This window comes from Seriola dumerili, unplaced genomic scaffold (assembly GCF_002260705.1).
Source record: "Seriola dumerili isolate Sdu_G_001 unplaced genomic scaffold, Sdu_1.0 BDQW01000025.1, whole genome shotgun sequence".
In the NCBI taxonomy this organism is placed as follows: Eukaryota; Metazoa; Chordata; class Actinopteri; order Carangiformes; family Carangidae; genus Seriola; species Seriola dumerili.
The window spans coordinates 11,105,041-11,123,191 of NW_019174280.1; the positions used below are offsets into that span (position 1 = coordinate 11,105,041).

Sequence of the window (18,151 nt, forward strand, 5' to 3'; positions counted from 1 at the left end):
GTCTTTCAAGAATTTAATGTTTCGAACAAATCCTGTTCTACTGCTTTTGTCTTCTGAAATCCTGCTTGTGTTCAAGCCTAAGGCTGGTTAGTCACCTGAACAAGTGACAAATAAATCAAACAAACCCGCTCAAGCGCTACTATTCCATAGAAGCCTCAATGAGGAGTGACTCACTGCGTGCTGTTCACCTTGTTTTACCTTCAAGAAGTTCATTATCTTGTTCTGTCAGAGTGGGAGCTCGTATTCTCAAAGGTTAAACAAACTCTGCACACAGTTAGTACTGAAACAATTAGACAGTTAAATGATTAGTTTATCAATTCCAGCTTCTCAAATGTAAGGATTTGAATCAATATAAGTTTTGGTTGGACAAATTATGGACCTCACCTTTGGCTCTGTTTAATTTTAAATTGGCATCTTTCTCCATTTTCATTATTTCTTGGCAATCTATAAATCAAACGGAATGTCATATAAAATAAAATAAAAATACTAAAAATAGCCCTGCATACAATCTGCTTTAAATTAAAATTTTAACAAATAGGCTAGAGGATAGTAATTTTAATATTTTCTAAAGAAATGTGTGCATTTCATACAGCCCTGTTTCCTCTGGCCTCACGGTGAGACAGAGGATGCGTCTGTGAACCCAAAGCCCCATGAACGCTTACACAAATCCTATTGGTCTGTGGTTGGGGTAGCAGCATATAGGCAGAGTGAGAGAGTGTGTCAGTGAGCTAAGAGTGGGGAGAGGAGGGGCTATTAGACTCCATAACAACACTGGCGCGAGTGAGACTGTAGAAGGGAGAGAGAATGCGGCAGAAGGAGGCAGCAGACTGTCAGTGGCTGAATCTGGGAGAAAGGGATACGGGCGGATTCTCCTCTCTTTTTTTCTGGCTTTCCCCAGCTTTGCATTTTTAGTTTCATCTTTTTTATCACTCTGCAACCCTTTGCTCTTAATCTTTCTGTCCTTTTATCCTCCCTGCAGCAAGTTCTGTTTTTCCCTGCAGTCTTTATTCCTCTGCCCTACATCCAGACTTGCTACTATCTCAATCTGTCCTCCTCTTTCTCACCCATGGCTACCTGACAGTGAGCTTCTCCTTCCGCTGTCTCTCTTCCTCTCCTTGTTTCTTTGTCCCACCATCCTTCTTTCTCTCCCCTTCCTCACTTACTCTCCCCTCTTTACCTTGATCTCTCCTTTCCTTGCACTTGTCCGTCATCCATCTATCTTTGTGTGGTGTGAGGATGCCAGTATTAGAGGGGCTCTGGGGCCCAGATCTTAGGATGCGGGACTCTGGTCTTGGTGTCGGGGTTGACGTTGGCGTCTGTCCAGATGAGGCTTCCCGCTCACCAGTGTGGGGTCCTCTCAGGACTCCTCCAGTTACTTGTGGGGGCCTGTCGCTGGCCCTGGAACTTCCGGCTCTCATACGGCAGCTCAGGGCAGCCTGGAGGGCGCGCAGGGGAGGCCCTCGGGGGTCTGAGAGAAGTGAGGCGAGCACTTGGGTGGAAGCAGAGAAGGAGGAGGTAGAGGAGGGGAAGCAGGACATAGAGGACAGGAGCATACATCTGGAAGGTAACTTCCACATGATACATGTTTCAAGTACAGTAAAGCTCATAGGAGTTTTCTGATAAATGTTTAATGTGTCATGTATGTTGTCTGTTTATTTTGACCCAGCAGCTGTGTGTGCTACATGAAAAAAAACATTTATAACAGAAACCCCATAGTGTGTGACTTTACATTGCATTTTTTTGGGCACATTCTGTCACAATGTGTAATGATTTGTGCAGAATTTGTTCTCTTTGTAGTGGTGTTTGTGGTCAACTTTATGAATAAGGGTGTCTGGGCTTGTTTTTGTCTGTCCTTGTGCATCCATTTTTTCATTTAAATATTCAACTTTTTGACTACGTGTTTGGGTTCACGTTTTAATTTAATAAAGTGCATGCATGTGTGCATGTGTGACATTATCTTTGACAAGCACGCCTCTGGCCGCATGTTTACGTACATGTGTGTCCGTAAGTGACGTGGGTCCAGACGCAGCTCAGAGCAGTTCAGACAGCCGGCCAGAGTAGATGGTGAAATGAGGGATTTGGGCTGTAAAGCCAGAGTGTCCATTAAATAAAGCTTTGTAACCATCTGCTGAGCTGCAGCTGTACTGATGACACTGATGTGACGCCATCAATCGAGCCTGTGTCCGTCTGTCAGGAGTATAACACTGATGACGCAGAGTAACATTGTTGCCAGTTTGGTATGAATTACTTTAGTGGAGAAGTGATGATTTGACAATAAACCAATGTTTAATGTCAATGACAGGAAATAAGGTGATGAACAACAGTGACATTACATTGATATTTAATAGGCTGTTGACTATGGTAACACTAATGCTGACTTTAGGAGAGGTGTTTTTGGCCTTAGGCTTTCTCTCTTATACATTGATATCATTTTACTGTTAATGTTAGATTGACAGAAGGCCTGACTAACTGTCAGGTGTTTTTTGATAACGTTGATCTCATTGTCATTTAGTGATACAAGTATGATGCAGTGAAAGTCTTGACTTTGATATTTGCACAACCAGCTGATCAAAAAATGGAACAATGTACATTTAAATCTTTGTGTGTTTGTGCTTTTGAAAAGTTGAGATGATTCACACTGTGGGGAATTACCTGTGTGCAGGTAGTGACTCATAGGGGGGAAAATGGACAAATGTATGCCCTTCACTGCCTGTGACTTTCCCGGTTGAATTGTGATGATCTCATTCATTTGATGACTTCCATACAGAGGGTGAAAGTCTGTCTGCGCATTGTTTGATTTCACCACGTGTGTCAAGACACTGAGATACCTTGTCTGTGGTGATAGTGAGTCATTCTGACATTTAGCACTATAGCAAAGACTGAAAAGGACTGAAAATATCAGAATTACAGTTTTTTTTTTTTCTTTTTATTAAATAAAAGGAGGATTATCTAGCAGTGCTAACTGGCAGTGTTTTAGAGTTTGGTTTAGAGTATTTTACCGAAAACTACTGATCATTTTAGTACCTGAAATGTAATTAACAATTGTCATATTTTCCTTTTTTGACAATTGCATATAGAGAGCTATCATACTCTTAGTTTATATGATATTGAACAAAATTTGTTTCGAATTTGGGCTGCTGCTTGGACAAAAAAAGATATTTGAATATGTCAACATGGGCTTGAAGAGTTTCTTTTGCTATTTTCTGACATTTGTATAGACAAAATAATTAATCAGTTGATCAAGAAAATAACTGGCTAGATTATTCGATAATGAAAATAATAGTTACTTGCTGCCTTAGGTCATGTCACACATCTGTCTGCTGTTGCAAACACACAGAAACAGAATGTGTTAGCTCTGCCACTGAGTTAACTGTGTCTGGACATCACTGCCAGCTGCATGGATGCACTGTATGTATTTATGTATCCCCATAAAGCAGTTGCAGGCAGAAGGAAGCATCATCGGCCACTGTGTGTTTAAAACACATTTGTATTCGAGTGTTGGTGCTGCGTATGGCATCGATGTGTCTGACCGTCTCTTTCTGAGAAGGCAAACAGCCCCAAAGCACAAGTTGTGCCATAAACACCGAGAGATTCAGTGAAACCAAGTGAACATATTCCTACCAGAGCTGTGTGTGTGTGTGTGTGTGTGTGTGCACGCGTGCGAGAGTGCGTGCGCGCGCCAAGTGTGTGATCTTGTTTTTCGCATTTTGAAATCAGGGATTTGGCCTCATTTGCAACTGTGTGTGCGTGCCGTGAGCGTTCGCGCACAGGTTGATGACAAGACGCGTGTGCGTTGCCACATCTTTAAACACCCTTTCCAACTGATTCACATTTTCATCCTAAGTGACCCAGTTCTGCTCAGCATGGAGACAATGACCTATTTACCACACAAAGAGTTAAAAGAAGAGAGGGAAAGAGGAGAGGGGCGGAGGGGGGCGAGACGAAAGGATGGATCAGATGGGGAGAGGGGGTGTTGTTGTCGAACACGAAGGAATGAAGGATGATGGGAAGGTTGAGGGGGTGGTGATGGAGAGAGAGAGAGAGAGAGGAGGATGTGGAGACGGGATCCAGAAGTAGGGGAGGACAGAAGGATGGAGTGACACATAAAATAGAAGTATGGGGAGATAGCTAGAGCGAAGGAAGAGAGCCAGAGGCTGGTGTGTATGTGTGTCTGTGTGTAGGGGGTGATCTGAGTGTTACTGCGGTGTTTTTTCCAGATGGTGTATTTCCTCCTCTCCTTCCCTGCCAGTGCGCAGGATAAAAAAGCAAAGAGGCTTTCCCCCTTTTCTTGCTCAAACTAGGCCAGCAGGACTTCTGCCTCACTTTAACAGGCTGAGTCACTTCCCCCAAGTGGTTTATATTTGTTTGGTTGACTATAACATGCATAAATAGGGAATGATGCCAATTTTCCTCCATATGTTTTATGTACAGCCACCTTGCCTACACTGCACACACACTTACCAAAACCACAATGCCTGCCTGCAAACTCTGGTACTTTTGGCAACCCACACTTGCAAGGGAAGATCTGGCAACCTGAGGGAGTTACCACAGTGACTCCAGCCCCATTAACAGATAGTTTAGCTGCTCTTACAAGCGGGAGTCACAGAGGTGATGTGAATTGGCAACCTCTGGGACATAATACGCTCCAGTTCCTCACATCTGATCTGTAAATTATTCAGTATTCCCATAGTTTGGAGCTCATTCAAGTGTAAATTTCATGTGTGTGCATGTAAGCGGTGACCTAGAGCCTAGTTTTGTTGTGCCTTGTTGTCACTGGCCTCTTGTGCATTTTAATAGAGGCAGTATTTAGTGTTCAAGGACCTGTTATGCTGTTGTGTTCCCGCTCCATCTGATAGGTGCTCACACAATGAGGGTTACTTTTGGGACTCTTCCTGTGGAAAGAATTCATACAGTAGACAGGAGACAATGTGCTGTCAGCATCTCCGAAATAAATGGGCACTTCAAAAAATGGGAGAAGTACACGTTTCCTTTTTTTAGATTCAGAGTCAAACAGAAAAGCTTTGTTTTGCAGCAGAAACAACATTTCCACTCCTTCTGCTCGGAGCACAAGGGTTATGAACGACCTTTGTTTAAAAAATTTACCACATCAAACGATCAGCGTCAGTGTGACACTACAGTAAAAACAAGAACAATTATTGTATGAACGAAACGCAGCAACAGTCTGGTAATTAATAAGTGTTCAGACATGCACCATAACAGCTGCACCGTGGCATGAAATCCATTCTCCTCAGGCAAACTCAGACCAGATGCATGATGTCCTGGTGGTTCAGCGAAGTCAAAGATCCTCTTGTTTAATAGAAGCTGATTTAAAGACGACTCTAAATCTGCTTTTATGAGGCTGATCATGTTGAACATCTATGTATGGCACCGGGGGAACACTTTGCTCTGTTGTCCTCCCGTCACCCCGCTGGCTGCTCGACTTATCCTTCTATCGCCTCTGCTCTGCTGAGTCTCTACACTCCCCTCATCTGTCTCCTCTCTCCTTGAATGTTTGATTCATGGATTTTTTTGAGGGGGGGGAAGCATGTTTACCAAATATGGCCAATACAAAACCATCAATAAAACCACCAAATATTTATATATTCCATCCTCTCCTTATTCTCCCTTCTTTCTTTCCCTCTCATGTAGCTGATGGCAGACTGAACACTGGTCATGCTGGTGTGTTGCTGGCTGAGAGACGAGGCTCCTACCCGCTGATTGACCTGCACATCCTGAAAAGTAAGTCTCCTTACCTATTTAAGTAGAACACAGTTGTCAGTCCCCTAATAAAACCCTTATTTATTCATTTACTCAGAAATCACCTTTGTTGTTAAAAAAAAAAACTGAATATGTTTCCAGGAATTCCAATCAAAGTTTCTAATGGTGAAAGAAATGGTTCTATCTGGTTATACGGTAACACACAAAGGGTAATCATTTTTGTGACTACCCATAACAGGAATAAGTGTTCATATAAATGTGATACCTGCATAAAAAGTACCTCAGTTATATGAAGAAAATACACTAAATGAAACTCGTACTCATTTCTTGGTTCACGCCCCATTTTTCAAACAAGACCGAGGCTTTGTCCCAGTATTTGCACTCAGTCGGATGTGATGAGTTTCTGGGAAATGACATCCGATACCCATTAAGATAGCAAATGTGTGGAGGATTTTCAGAGAATGTCTCGAAACACGTGGTTGATGAGGTCATCCCACCGCTCACATAAATAGATGGATATGTGTCGTTCTAGCCCTGATCCTTTTTGATTTTAGTTTCATGTAAATGGAGGTTGCAAGAAATAAAGCTGTTACACTGGGTACTTTTTTCTGCATGAATTAGGAGACATAAGGTGATATTATTTCAGGATTTTTTTTTAAATCAAACTCATTGTCAAAATAAAAGAAGGAAGCTTATATGATATGATATAGATTCATGATATATTTATGATATTCATGCTACATCATTATCATTTATACAGATGTGGTATTAAGGTTGATTCCAACATGTCATGAACTTTAACTTCTGTGTATTTGTTGATTATTGCCAGTGGTAGAATGATGAATTATGGGATACACTTGTCTCTGAATACAGCTCAGAGACAGAATCAGGGTAATTGTGCATTAAATGTAGGTTAAGTGTACTGTGTGTTTTTTCAAAAGTGGGTCACACAGATGTCTACTTACCTGATGGGGCAAGAACTCTCACTAATTACTCAAGACCAAGGATTTGGGTGTTTGGACGGATCTGCATACAATTCAGGAAATCCTAAAACTGCTTTTATTAGATGTGTATCCGTCACTACTGCACCACCACCATTTGTCAGGTCCTCTGTTTGCTAATGATAAAATAAATTTTGTGTCTTTGTAATTTCAGCCAGTGCCCAGCAGGGGGAGGTAGAGTCCGGCAACAGGAGAAAGGTGAAGCGTCTGCTGAGCTTCCAGAGATACTGTCACGCCTCCAGGCTGCTCAGGGGTTTAGTGCCCCACACCCCCGGGTCCCTACACCTGCTGGACGACGACTATCTAGGACAAGCTGGGGTAAGTACACACACTCACATGTACATACACTCAGAGGTGCAGACATACAGGTATCCTCAGGTCTCTGTATCACATATGCACCGCATGTGAATCACAGATCACTTCTGATAACTTTGTCCTTTTGTTACAGCATATGCTATCAAAAGTAGGCACATGGAACTTTGACATTTTCCTCTTTGATCGTCTTACAAATGGTAAGATGACTTATCAACATTATTCACTTTCTTAATTTATGTAAAATACAATCCTGTTGTTGTCACGGTGTTATCTACTGCCCATTTCCTTACCTTGTTTTTACTGTTTTGTTTTAACATGCAACTTTAAAAGAAAAAAAAAATGTTCTCACTGTTATAGTCTGCTACCACATCGAGCTATAAAATTTAATTTTTGTAAAGTTGACATTACTGTATGTGTCCTCTGACATAGTAGTATTTGTATGTGTGTGTGTGTGTGTGTGTGTGTGTGTGTGTTGTAGGTAACAGCCTGGTGACGCTTATGTGCCATCTCTTCAATGTCTACGGTCTCATTCATCACTTCCAGCTGGACATGGTCAAACTGCACAGGTTTCTGGGTAAGCTGCAAGAAAGTGGCAGTAGTTCCCATCAACCCTCTGTCCTCTGATATTATTGGCTACTGACTTTGATTAAAAAAAAAATTGTCGAACAAATTACACAAGTATAATAATTTTGTATCTTACACAAGTATGATCATTTTCTAAGAATGTTTTATAACATCTAAATGGTAAGGAGGACTGATATGATCACACATAACATTTTCTCCCCATTGCCACCACCTATTCCACATAGAAAGCATTTGCTTTGTAAAAGGTTCACTCGGCGTCTCTTTAGGCAGGACAGAACACACGTGAAAGCTGAGCAGGGTTTAACGTTTCAGGAAAGCCCAAGCTGATGTCGGCTGCTTTTTCTCTGCCAATCAGTCATTACAAAGGAGACTCTGGGTTTATTTTCCCCACAGTAACAACAAATATGGATAAAGTGACAGATGTGTGTGCGGATGTTGTTATAGTAAATAAATATTAATCCAGTATCCACAGCATGCTAAACATGCTTGGCCTTTTATCTGTGCCTTAAAATCCCAATGTGTGAACACACCCTACTCTCAGCTTTGCTACTGTACTGTGTCAAGTTATTTGTTTAGTGGGGTGTTGCAGCTGTTTGAATAATTGTAAAATTCTGCATCTTTTCCTCAGTGAATCAAAATGTCTTATGTATTAACTGGATTACACTGATCTGATAATCAAATTAAGGCTTTGACATGTTTCAGCGGTGTTTCCTGAATTGCATTAATATCAGATTAAGATATGCAAGGGTAAATAGTTTAATAGGATATGGTCTCATCTCCTGTCTTGCCAGGCATGGTGCAGGAGGACTACCACTCCCAGAATCCCTATCACAATGCTGTTCATGCAGCGGATGTCACTCAAGCCATGTACTGCTATCTGAAGGAGCCCAAGGTAATTAATAATACTGTATTCACAGATACGCACACCCTCTCCGTTTCGCTCTGTGTGTGTCTCCCTCTGTTTCCCACAAACACACACACACACACACACACACACACACACACACACACACACACACACACACACACACACACACTCTCTCTCTCTCTGCAGCAATTCACTAGACCTGAGCTTCTCCTTGACATATTCTATTAGCTTTGCTCCCTGAGGGATAATTCCTGCTCGCTTAGACTCGGCAACACATCTATCCACAGCCTGGAGAAATCCCTGAAGCCCTCTGACCAGATTAAGTGCCTCTGCATCTTTCCCCTTCATACAGTAATTGTTTTGTGTCCTTGTTGCTCTGTAAAGCACTTAGTGATGCACATATTTTGTGAAAGGCATACGGCCTGGTCTGCTTTAGATAACTAGGACACACTCATATAAGATGACAAGCCTGCTGCTTCTCCGATCAATATACCATTTTGTCCTTTACTGACCATTAAGCATTCATCCCCATGCTCCGACACACACCTGGATCTGTTATGAATTAAAATCCATAACTGTGAGTGAGCACTTCAGTTTACAGTGCAAGATATGAGACCATTTGAATAATGAGGTAAGTATATTTCTATACCGTGTCCTTTTATTATATTTTAATTACAACAAACACTTTTTTTCTCAAAAGGAAGCTGAAATATGAAAAGTAGATTTGCAGAAGACAAATTGAAGCGGAAATACACTTAAGGTCACAACTGAACTGAAACCTAATGTATAGTGCATTCAGGCAGTGCAAGTATCAGGACAGGTTTGTTAAGACTCAGTGCTCCAGAGTATTGGGCTTGGAATAAAACATAAACATTTAAGTTGAAGTTCTGACTCTCATCTTTAATTTCAGGTGTTAGATTGCACCCAAAACAATGAAAAACACAGAGTCTTCATACTCCACACTGTATGTTCTGTAAGTCTCTCTACAAGGTGAGCGTAGCAATCAGGTTTCATCTGAAATGAGTGTGTCTGTGGACCTTCCCTGTGTTGTAGCTGGCAGAGCAGCTGAGCCCACTGGATGTGTTCCTGGGTCTGATGGCAGCAGCCGCCCACGATGTGGACCATCCTGGAGTCAACCAGCCATTCCTCATCAAGACCAGACACCACCTGGCATCCCTCTACCAGGTGCACAGCTCGGGGCGGTGCTGGTTAATAGTGTGTGTTTCAACATGTGATTGTGGGTTTGGTGTCAAAGCTGCAACTGAGTCCGTTTGTAAAATTACTTATCTTGAACAGAACACATCTGTACTGGAGAGTCACCACTGGAGGTCCACTGTAGGCATGCTGCGAGAGTCAGGACTTCTGTCCCACCTGCCTGCTGACATGTGGTAAGAACACACACACACACACACACACACACACACACACACACACACACACACACACACACACACACACACACACACGATATAAACAAATATTTTTTACAAGGATACCCTACTCTAGTCAAGTGTGAGCAAGATACTGTACGTATGAAATGGGACATTTTTACCAGTTGTAAAATAAACTTGTCAGTGCTCTGCAGTAGATCTTTGACTTATTGCAATCTTATCCTTTGCATTCTGCTACTGCAATTTCTTAAAAACTTATTATTGAATATATAATATATATGTATGTATATATTCGATATTAAGTTTTGATTAAATAATCATGATGCATTTATTCATTTGAGCTCTCCGTTTAGCGTATCACTGTAAAAGCAGTAGAAAAGTGTACAGCCTATGGTAACTAACCAATAAACATACAGTATATTTCCAAAAATGTAGCTGTTGCTGGTACAAGTAGAGTCAGAATTGAGCACGTTAGTGGTTTTGACTCTGTCTCCCCCCCCTCTGCTCTGCAGGCAGGACATGGAGCAGCAGCTGGGCTCTCTCATCCTGGCTACGGACATCAGCCGGCAGAACGAGTTCCTGTTGACCTTCAGAGAACATCTGGACAACCAGGACCTGGACCTTCAACTGGCTTCACACAGGCATTTTATGCTGCAGGTATACTTCACATCCACCCCACAATAGAGTATATGCAAGCATTTTTCACACAATTTTGGAATTATAATGTATACTTCAACAAATAACTTTCATATGAACAGTAAAGCAACGAATGCCTCGTCTCTTTGCCCTCAGATCGCTCTGAAGTGTGCTGACGTCTGTAACCCGTGTCGGGTTTGGGAGCTGAGCAGACAGTGGAGTGAGAGGGTATGTGAGGAATTCTACAGGCAGGGTGAGTAAACTGTTTGAGATGAAAAAACCATCAGAGAGAATGGTTATGACATTGGAAGTATTTTTTAGTGTACCTTTTTAATTTAAGAGAACTACCTTAGTATTTAGAAAATAGAAATTTTGATACGTTCAAGACACCGGAGTCACTGCTGAAATTCTGTGTTTTAGATCTGAAAATCAAGAACTACATTTGTGTGACCTACGTTATATATTTTGTTGTGTACTTACATTATCCCAAATGTTTCCAGCACTTTTCAAACCTAGCGAAATCCATGATTTTAATCATGGTAACGGTCTGTTTCATTGTTGATAGAAAACATATCTCCTATGCGCGTCAAAATGAACTTTTTATCCAGTTTTAAGCCACATTTTTAAGATGCACACTGATTGTAACTACTTAAACATAATGAATTAAAGATTTTATTCAGGTCCGCATCTCTATCATCTTTTCCTACATCTCTGCTTTTCTATTGCATGTTCTGATGACAGTTTTTATTATGATCTGTTATTCTGTTTATTAACAGGTGACCTGGAGAGAAAGTTTGACTTGGAGATCAGTCCTCTGTGTAACCAGCAGGCGGACTCTGTCCCAGCCATCCAGATAGGTGAGTACGAAAGACACAGGCATGCACCAAGAATATTATATCATCATGTGTCCCTGAGAGAAGATGTACCTCAACTCATTGAGAGATGGCGAGGGACTGCAAGTAGTGTCAGGATCAATATAAATCTATCAGTCCCCACCCCATGAGTTCTCACTCTCCCTGCCTTTGCTATGTGTCTTAGGTTTTATCTCCTACATTGTGCAGCCTCTGTTTGAGGAGTGGTACCGCTTCACTGAGCCCAGCCTGCTCAGCCAGACCATGACGGGTCACCTGCACAAGAACAAGGCCCGCTGGAGCCGCCTTCGTTACACACACACACATTTAGACACGCAAACACACCCCCACATTGATGAGCCTGAGCCTGAAGGAGGAGGTGGAGAGGGAGAAAGCATCCCTTAATCTTCCTCTTGTTTCTTGGGGTGTTTCATCTTCCTTTGTAAATGGAGGAGGAGTGTTTATGAGGCTCCTTGTTTGTCCTCCAGTGTATTTCCTCCCACTCGTGGGTGTACGCGGGCTCTGAAAGTGGGAGCGCAGGATGGGAGTCTGGCCTGGGTTAGTGAGGAATGGCTCCCTCAGCACTGCAGGAAAAAAAAAAAGAAGATGGAGACAGATCCATGGTAGAGCAGATGGATTGATAATCTTAGTAAATAAATGCCAATTTGACAAAGTCATGCCTTGCTCTTTAACCCTGATATCTGCTTCAAAGTTACTGAGACGCAGATACAGGACGGGAAGGTTATGGCTGATGGCAGAAGAGGGATCAGCAAAGACGAATATTAATGTGTCTGCACAATGCTGCTAGAAGAATAAAGAAAAGCCAAAATTATATACAAATTTAATAAGTCAGCTGGACTGTGCTGAAAAAGATGCTATAAAATATATGAAAGATTATGAAAGGAATATATTAATATATCAACTATACTATGCTTTTTAAAGTTTTAGACAATACATATTAAGCTCTTTTCACTTTTTCTCTTTTTTTGTACAGCTTGCACTTCTATTGGATGCTCTTTCATACAAGTGTCTCACTTGTCTACTTTTCACTGAAGTGCGTTTTAACTCGAGCACTAAGTTGGTATTTCAAGGTATTGTAAACTGTAACACGTATTCTGTTTTAACTGTGTAACCTGTAAGACTGACCCATACAATTAATGACTGACACAAAGTGGCTTCAGCTGCTGTTGCCGAGTTGCTTGAATTCTGATATCAACCCTCCGCTGGATGTTTTTGACTTGACCCGACTCACCGACGTGGAGAACACAAACATGTAATGTTCTAAACAGTATAATCTTTTCATACTGTGATGTACGACCTCAGCACTTCACATGCCAAAACACACCACAAGCAATGTTATCAACCGTTTTACTGCATATGGATATTGGGAAACATAACTCTCCTTACACTGGTGTTACCTTTGTAACAACTTAATGGGTGCATTTATTTATCTGATAACCTCACTTTACAAGCTCATACACAACAAAGCCTTAACAGCAACTTGGTCTGTCTATGAAACACATTTTGTAATGGTGTTTCACCATTTTCTGGACAAGCTTTCTTACATGATCAAACTGTTGTTGCCTGTTTTTCTTCAGCCATACCAGCATACTTAAACACACACACACACACACACACACACACACACACACACACACAACACACACACACACACTCTCTCTCTCTCTCAGAGTACTGTAGCCGTTTGTTTCCTATTTGATCTCCCCACCAGTGTCAGGGTCAGATTGGGTCGTACACTCAGTGAGCATTGCCAAAGTGCCAATGTACTGTTCTGATACATTGACTCCCTGCTCTGTTACCTCTCTAAGGCTTTTATATGACTTTGTTTTTACACTTGCTGCAGGCACTGTGTGCACTGTATCTTCTGAACAGACTTGGGCCAATTAGTAGCTACAGATATTTACAATTGTAATAACTAATTTATTATATCCTGCAGTAAATATCAAATCAATTGAGATGGTTGTTACAGAAAAGTATATATCATCGTTCTTTATTAAAAATGTGTACAATTCTCAGTTGTCTAAAAATGGAACTTATATATATAATCTCAATGGTGAAACTTATCCGTATGTAGCTGATGTAACTTAAAACCAAGTATTTGTAAATACTAGTTGGTCCAAGTGTGAAATGCCAATATAAAAAGGTTTTTTTTTTTTTTTTAACCAGTCTGCTCTAACTATGTATAGATAAGGTTGTCAGTCTTTAGATTCACGTCTAGTACACGGTGCTAGCAGAGGCCCCGGCTCCACGTCTTCCCTGAGCTATTATAGAAGAATAACCTGAGCTTTATGATTCTAACAACCCAGCCAACACACAGTGTATTCTACATACAGTCTATTCTGTAAGATAATCACACCTGAAATACTGAGAAGTTATATTCATGAAAAGTGTAAAACCAATGATGAAACAAATCATTTCTATGGGTTTTTTTTTTTTTTAAAGAAAAGTTACACTAACTGTGATATAAGCCTTTTCTATGAGGTGCAGTGCAATAAAGTTAAGTCACAGGCCAAGATGTATGAAAGTGGCCATATTCATATCTATCTGTAGCTCTGGTTATTTGTAGGTTATTCCTGTCCTCACTATAGCACTGTATTAGCTTTGCTTAAACTCCAACTATATTTATGCCCCATACTTATCACTGTTTTTTATGCCTCTACTGTAACAGGGAGTCATGGACCATCTCTGAAAAGCCTGACACTGTTGACTGATTTGATTTACTCTAAGGTACACTCTTGCCTGTTCGATCACCAGTAGCTACAGACAAAGCTCACTGACTCATTCAATCTTGTTTTGAGTTTTTTTTTTTATTTTTAATTTAGACCTTCCTCCCAGTACAGCTGTCTGTGTCAAGAGCAAATTGTTTTTAAACTAGAAACACAGAACATTGTGAGACATCACTTCATGCTACCTAAAACCTACTGCAGCATTTTATTCTTTGTTACTGACGATGTTACTGCCACAGTGTTGATCTTGTCAAGATAGCAGGCCTCAGGCTGCCTTGTATTTGAATACCTCTCAGAATCAGCACTGATACAGGGTCACTGAGCCATACTGGTTTCACTACCAAGTACGAATATGTACTGTAGTTTTTATACCAGAATAGTAGTTATAGCAGATTCACTATAGGTATCATCTTATTAAAAAGAAGTTAGTTTCATAAAATCAGTGAATTGACTGTGATGGTCAGAGGAAGATCAACCAGGATCAGCTGGTATTATATATAGAGTACAGTAGTTTCCATTATAAGATTGGACACACAGAATTTAACAGAAAAGTTATTTACATTTTTATGCATATGCACTGACATGGGGCTATGTTTCCCTTTTTTCAGCCTCTTAAAGGGTCATCCATGGTCAAAAGTAACCACTTTGTTCAATAAACTAATGCTGTGGTGCAGTTCCACCTCAGATTTAACTGTGTTTTAAAAAATTAAATTTCTATCTTCACATAAAGTGTAATCAGTCGCCTGATGGTTTGAAAGATTGTCATCCCGGTGCCCAATACTACAATAATTTTTTGTTGTTGTTTTTCCCTTGTATTTCCCTTGTGTTTTACTGTGATCGACTTGCTGCAAAGCTAAAGCAAGAAACACTGAGCCTGACGGACCAGTTGTCATGGAACTGTAGATGTTCAAATGTCTATTTTCTCTGAATGGGTTTAAGACTTCTTATCCATGTTGACTTTAAGGCTGAAGTTCAGAGTTCATTCTTGACCTTGAAATCAGCAGTTGAGAAAACAATCTTTACATAATGTCCATTTAGTTGCTAACTACACGCTAGCTACCTGAAGGACTTAACGTCTTCGGAGAAAAGTAATCACCAGCTTGGTAATTGTAATAGAATTTTTCAATGGCCCCTTTGAAAATTAGCCCATTGTATCCAAAACTGATCATCTGACGTCTTGACTGTATATTTCTGTTCTGACAACCAACCTCTGAGCACTGTGAACAATGAGAAGTAAATGTTTTTCAATTAACATTGGACACATTACTCTGTGTGTGTTTGTGTGTGTCAGTTTTGTATGTCAGAAAATGTTATGAGTGTGATCGACCACTAGATGGCAACAAAATCATTTCAGTGGCTCTGTGCATGCAGAGAGAAGCTGGGGGGGGGGGGGGGGGCAGAGTATCACTCCTCATGGCAGGGGGCCTCTACCTGCTGCTTTGTATACAGTATAAATACAACAGACAGCCTGTAAATCAACATGACAATTTCTTTGCAGCTGGGGGCTATGGGCCCACATGTAAACAACAAAATTACAGAAGAAAGACAGGGTGAAATCACACAGCGTAAAGTTGGGTTTAGTTGTACTTTGCAAGACAAACAACAGACTGAGAAGCTGGATGAGTCACACTGTTGGATCATGAAACTGTATACTGAAGGAGGTTATTAGCATTTTTAACCTGTTGCAAATCAAACTTTTACAGAACACAGGAGGCGTATAAAGTAGAATTTGTTGCAGAATGTTAGATGGCCAAGAGGAGGGGGAAATTTAAGGTGAAAAAGTCAGAAGGGAAATTACTGTAAAGAGGATTAATGGGGATTTTGTATTAAAGAAATAGAATAAAGAAATGTGAAAGGACTGTTAATACAGGTTTGATATACTCTATTGATAACTATTAATGTAGTGTAGTGAGCAGAGAAATGATACAGACCCAGTCTGTGTTTCAACCATTTGCATATCTCTGATTTGCAATGTAAATGAGGCTTGTAGATTGTGACAGAGGCAGAGTCCATTTGTGATTGGTCACCTATTAAATCACATTACACTGTACTGGTTGACTTCTCTAAACTTTATCTTGTGGGAAGGTTTCTTTCAAATGCTACAACTCAGCTTTTCCAAGTCCTCCGGGACTTTGTGGGTCCTGCTATTGGAGAGATCCGAGTACCCACACTCACATACGCACAAGATAAAAGTTCTGTTTTTTAAGACTTGAATCTGTTCATCAGAGCATGACATCTGACATCCATTTTATACTGATAATGCTGTCTTTCTGTCTCCCGCTCAAACACACACACACACACACACACACACACACACACACACACACAATTCATCCCAGTCAGTCAGCATCCATCCAGCATGTGTCACTGTAAATATTGACACTGCAAACAGAGCCCCCTCTTTTGCCCCTTAAATGACAGTCAACCAATCCAACCACTCCCACTGTGAAAACACTCACTCCATCAGCCCATTGTGTCGATAACCATCTACCTCCATATGCAGACCTGTAAGAAGGGCTTTTTGTCTTTTTTCATCAATAGCTCTGTGAGAGTACAAAAGAGTCAATTGCAGCATTAAATGGAACACACTTTTTTCTCCCTTTTTGTTTCACATAATTTGAGCTGATGCTCTGATACCTATTTGGCCTCACTGCTCTGAGATGGAGAGTAAAGACTGTGTTTAGAAAGCGAAAAATGAAACTTCTGTTTCACACTGCTGTGTCTGTCTCACTTTGTCTGTCTTGGTTACTGCACTCTGCACTGAAAGGGTTAATCTCTTGTTGTTAGTCACCTGCTATATGCACCGCACATGCTGTCTTTATCTCTTTGCATTATCTTTCTTTCTTTGAAAAACCATCATTTATTACAGTTTACTGAAGTGAGTAGTGCTGCAAAAACAAAAAAACACTTCTTTTCTGAAGCATGTGTTTCTTAATTTGTCCACCCTCTGCACCCCTGCCCTCCCCCACATAGAGTCAGTGTGTGTCCTCATCCCCCGATACTCCTTAAAAACTAACGTTGCATACCTAAAGTAGCCAGTTTTCAAATTTAGATTCAATTCAAGATGACGCTGACAAAGAAAGCGCACTGCCCCATCATCACTGTAAATGAGCAGGTAAATGCTGCCTGTCAGAGTGTGTTACACCTTATGACACATGTTGTATTCATAATAGCTCTCTGCATCACAGAATTGGATGGACGTCTTTACTGACAATAAGGAATAATCATCTCATGGCATTCGTCCATAAAACTATTCAATCCAGTGAATACTTAACTTTAAATATTTCACATGTATTGTATTTGTGCACAAATCTAGGCAGAACTGGTTTCAGGTGTTACGAACCTTGAACCACAAGCTGCTCAAGCTCAATTATTTAATTTCTTTTTGGAGGATTTAAAGCCTATTATCTGATGGTTTGTTTTATTGCTCGAACATTTCTATTTGTTGTTAGACTTTGCATGTGTTGTTCTTGTTTACTGGCAGCTTGGTTGTTTCACTATGAATGTTTCTTGTTCTTAGGTCCCCCTTTAAAAAGAGATTTTGATCTCAATAAGATTAACTGATTAAAGTTACTAAATCCACTGTGGTGAAATTCAGAGACACATGCATAAGATAATACACAGCAACTGCTTCAGTGAATGAGTGAGACAACTACATACACACTACATCAGTGATATATACAGTATATCATCATAAAAGAGTGAGTTCAAGTTGTGACTTCCAGACACTGATCATCAAAAGATGGCCAACAACATTTTTTACTTCTCAGATTTCATTCATGTTTTTGGTTGAATCTCATATAAATTGTACATCTGCTTGATAAGAACTATACATTTGGGTCGTATAGACTAAACTGAAACTCTCTGTAAACTGGATTTTGGCGGGTTTACACTCCACTACATCCCTGTGTTTGAGTGTCTCTGTGCAGCAGGTGGTTTCCAAGCAGCACTCTATGTTGTGGAATGACTAAAGCGTACACTTAGGGGAAAATAAAGGGTTAATCTGTCATGCAGTATGTGACATGCAACACCCACACAT

General features: G+C 40.7%; 1 protein-coding gene across 1 annotated transcript; it reads left to right on the forward strand.

Moving 5' to 3' along the window:
- Window positions 1-1,236: 1,236 nt before the first annotated feature.
- On the forward strand, window positions 1,237-13,000 carry pde7b (phosphodiesterase 7B). Its single transcript, XM_022768586.1, has 12 exons — window positions 1,237-1,564; window positions 5,650-5,739; window positions 6,874-7,037; window positions 7,168-7,231; window positions 7,513-7,608; window positions 8,411-8,511; window positions 9,541-9,672; window positions 9,784-9,875; window positions 10,391-10,535; window positions 10,671-10,767; window positions 11,291-11,371; window positions 11,553-13,000. The coding sequence occupies exons 1-12, from the start codon at window positions 1,237-1,239 to the stop codon at window positions 11,768-11,770; spliced, it is 1,608 nt and encodes a 535-aa protein (XP_022624307.1). The 3' UTR covers window positions 11,771-13,000.
- The last annotated feature ends 5,151 nt before the right edge of the window (window positions 13,001-18,151 follow it).

Bases quoted from the DNA above. Each gene is read 5' to 3' on its own strand.
- pde7b (XM_022768586.1), top strand. From the start codon at position 1,237: ATGCCAGTATTAGAGGGGCTCTGGGGCCCAGATCTTAGGATGCGGGAC. The intron at 5,740-6,873 runs GTAAGTCTCCTT...TTGTAATTTCAG, and splicing joins TGACCTGCACATCCTGAAAA to CCAGTGCCCAGCAGGGGGAG. The intron at 9,673-9,783 runs GTGCACAGCTCG...TATCTTGAACAG, and splicing joins ACCTGGCATCCCTCTACCAG to AACACATCTGTACTGGAGAG.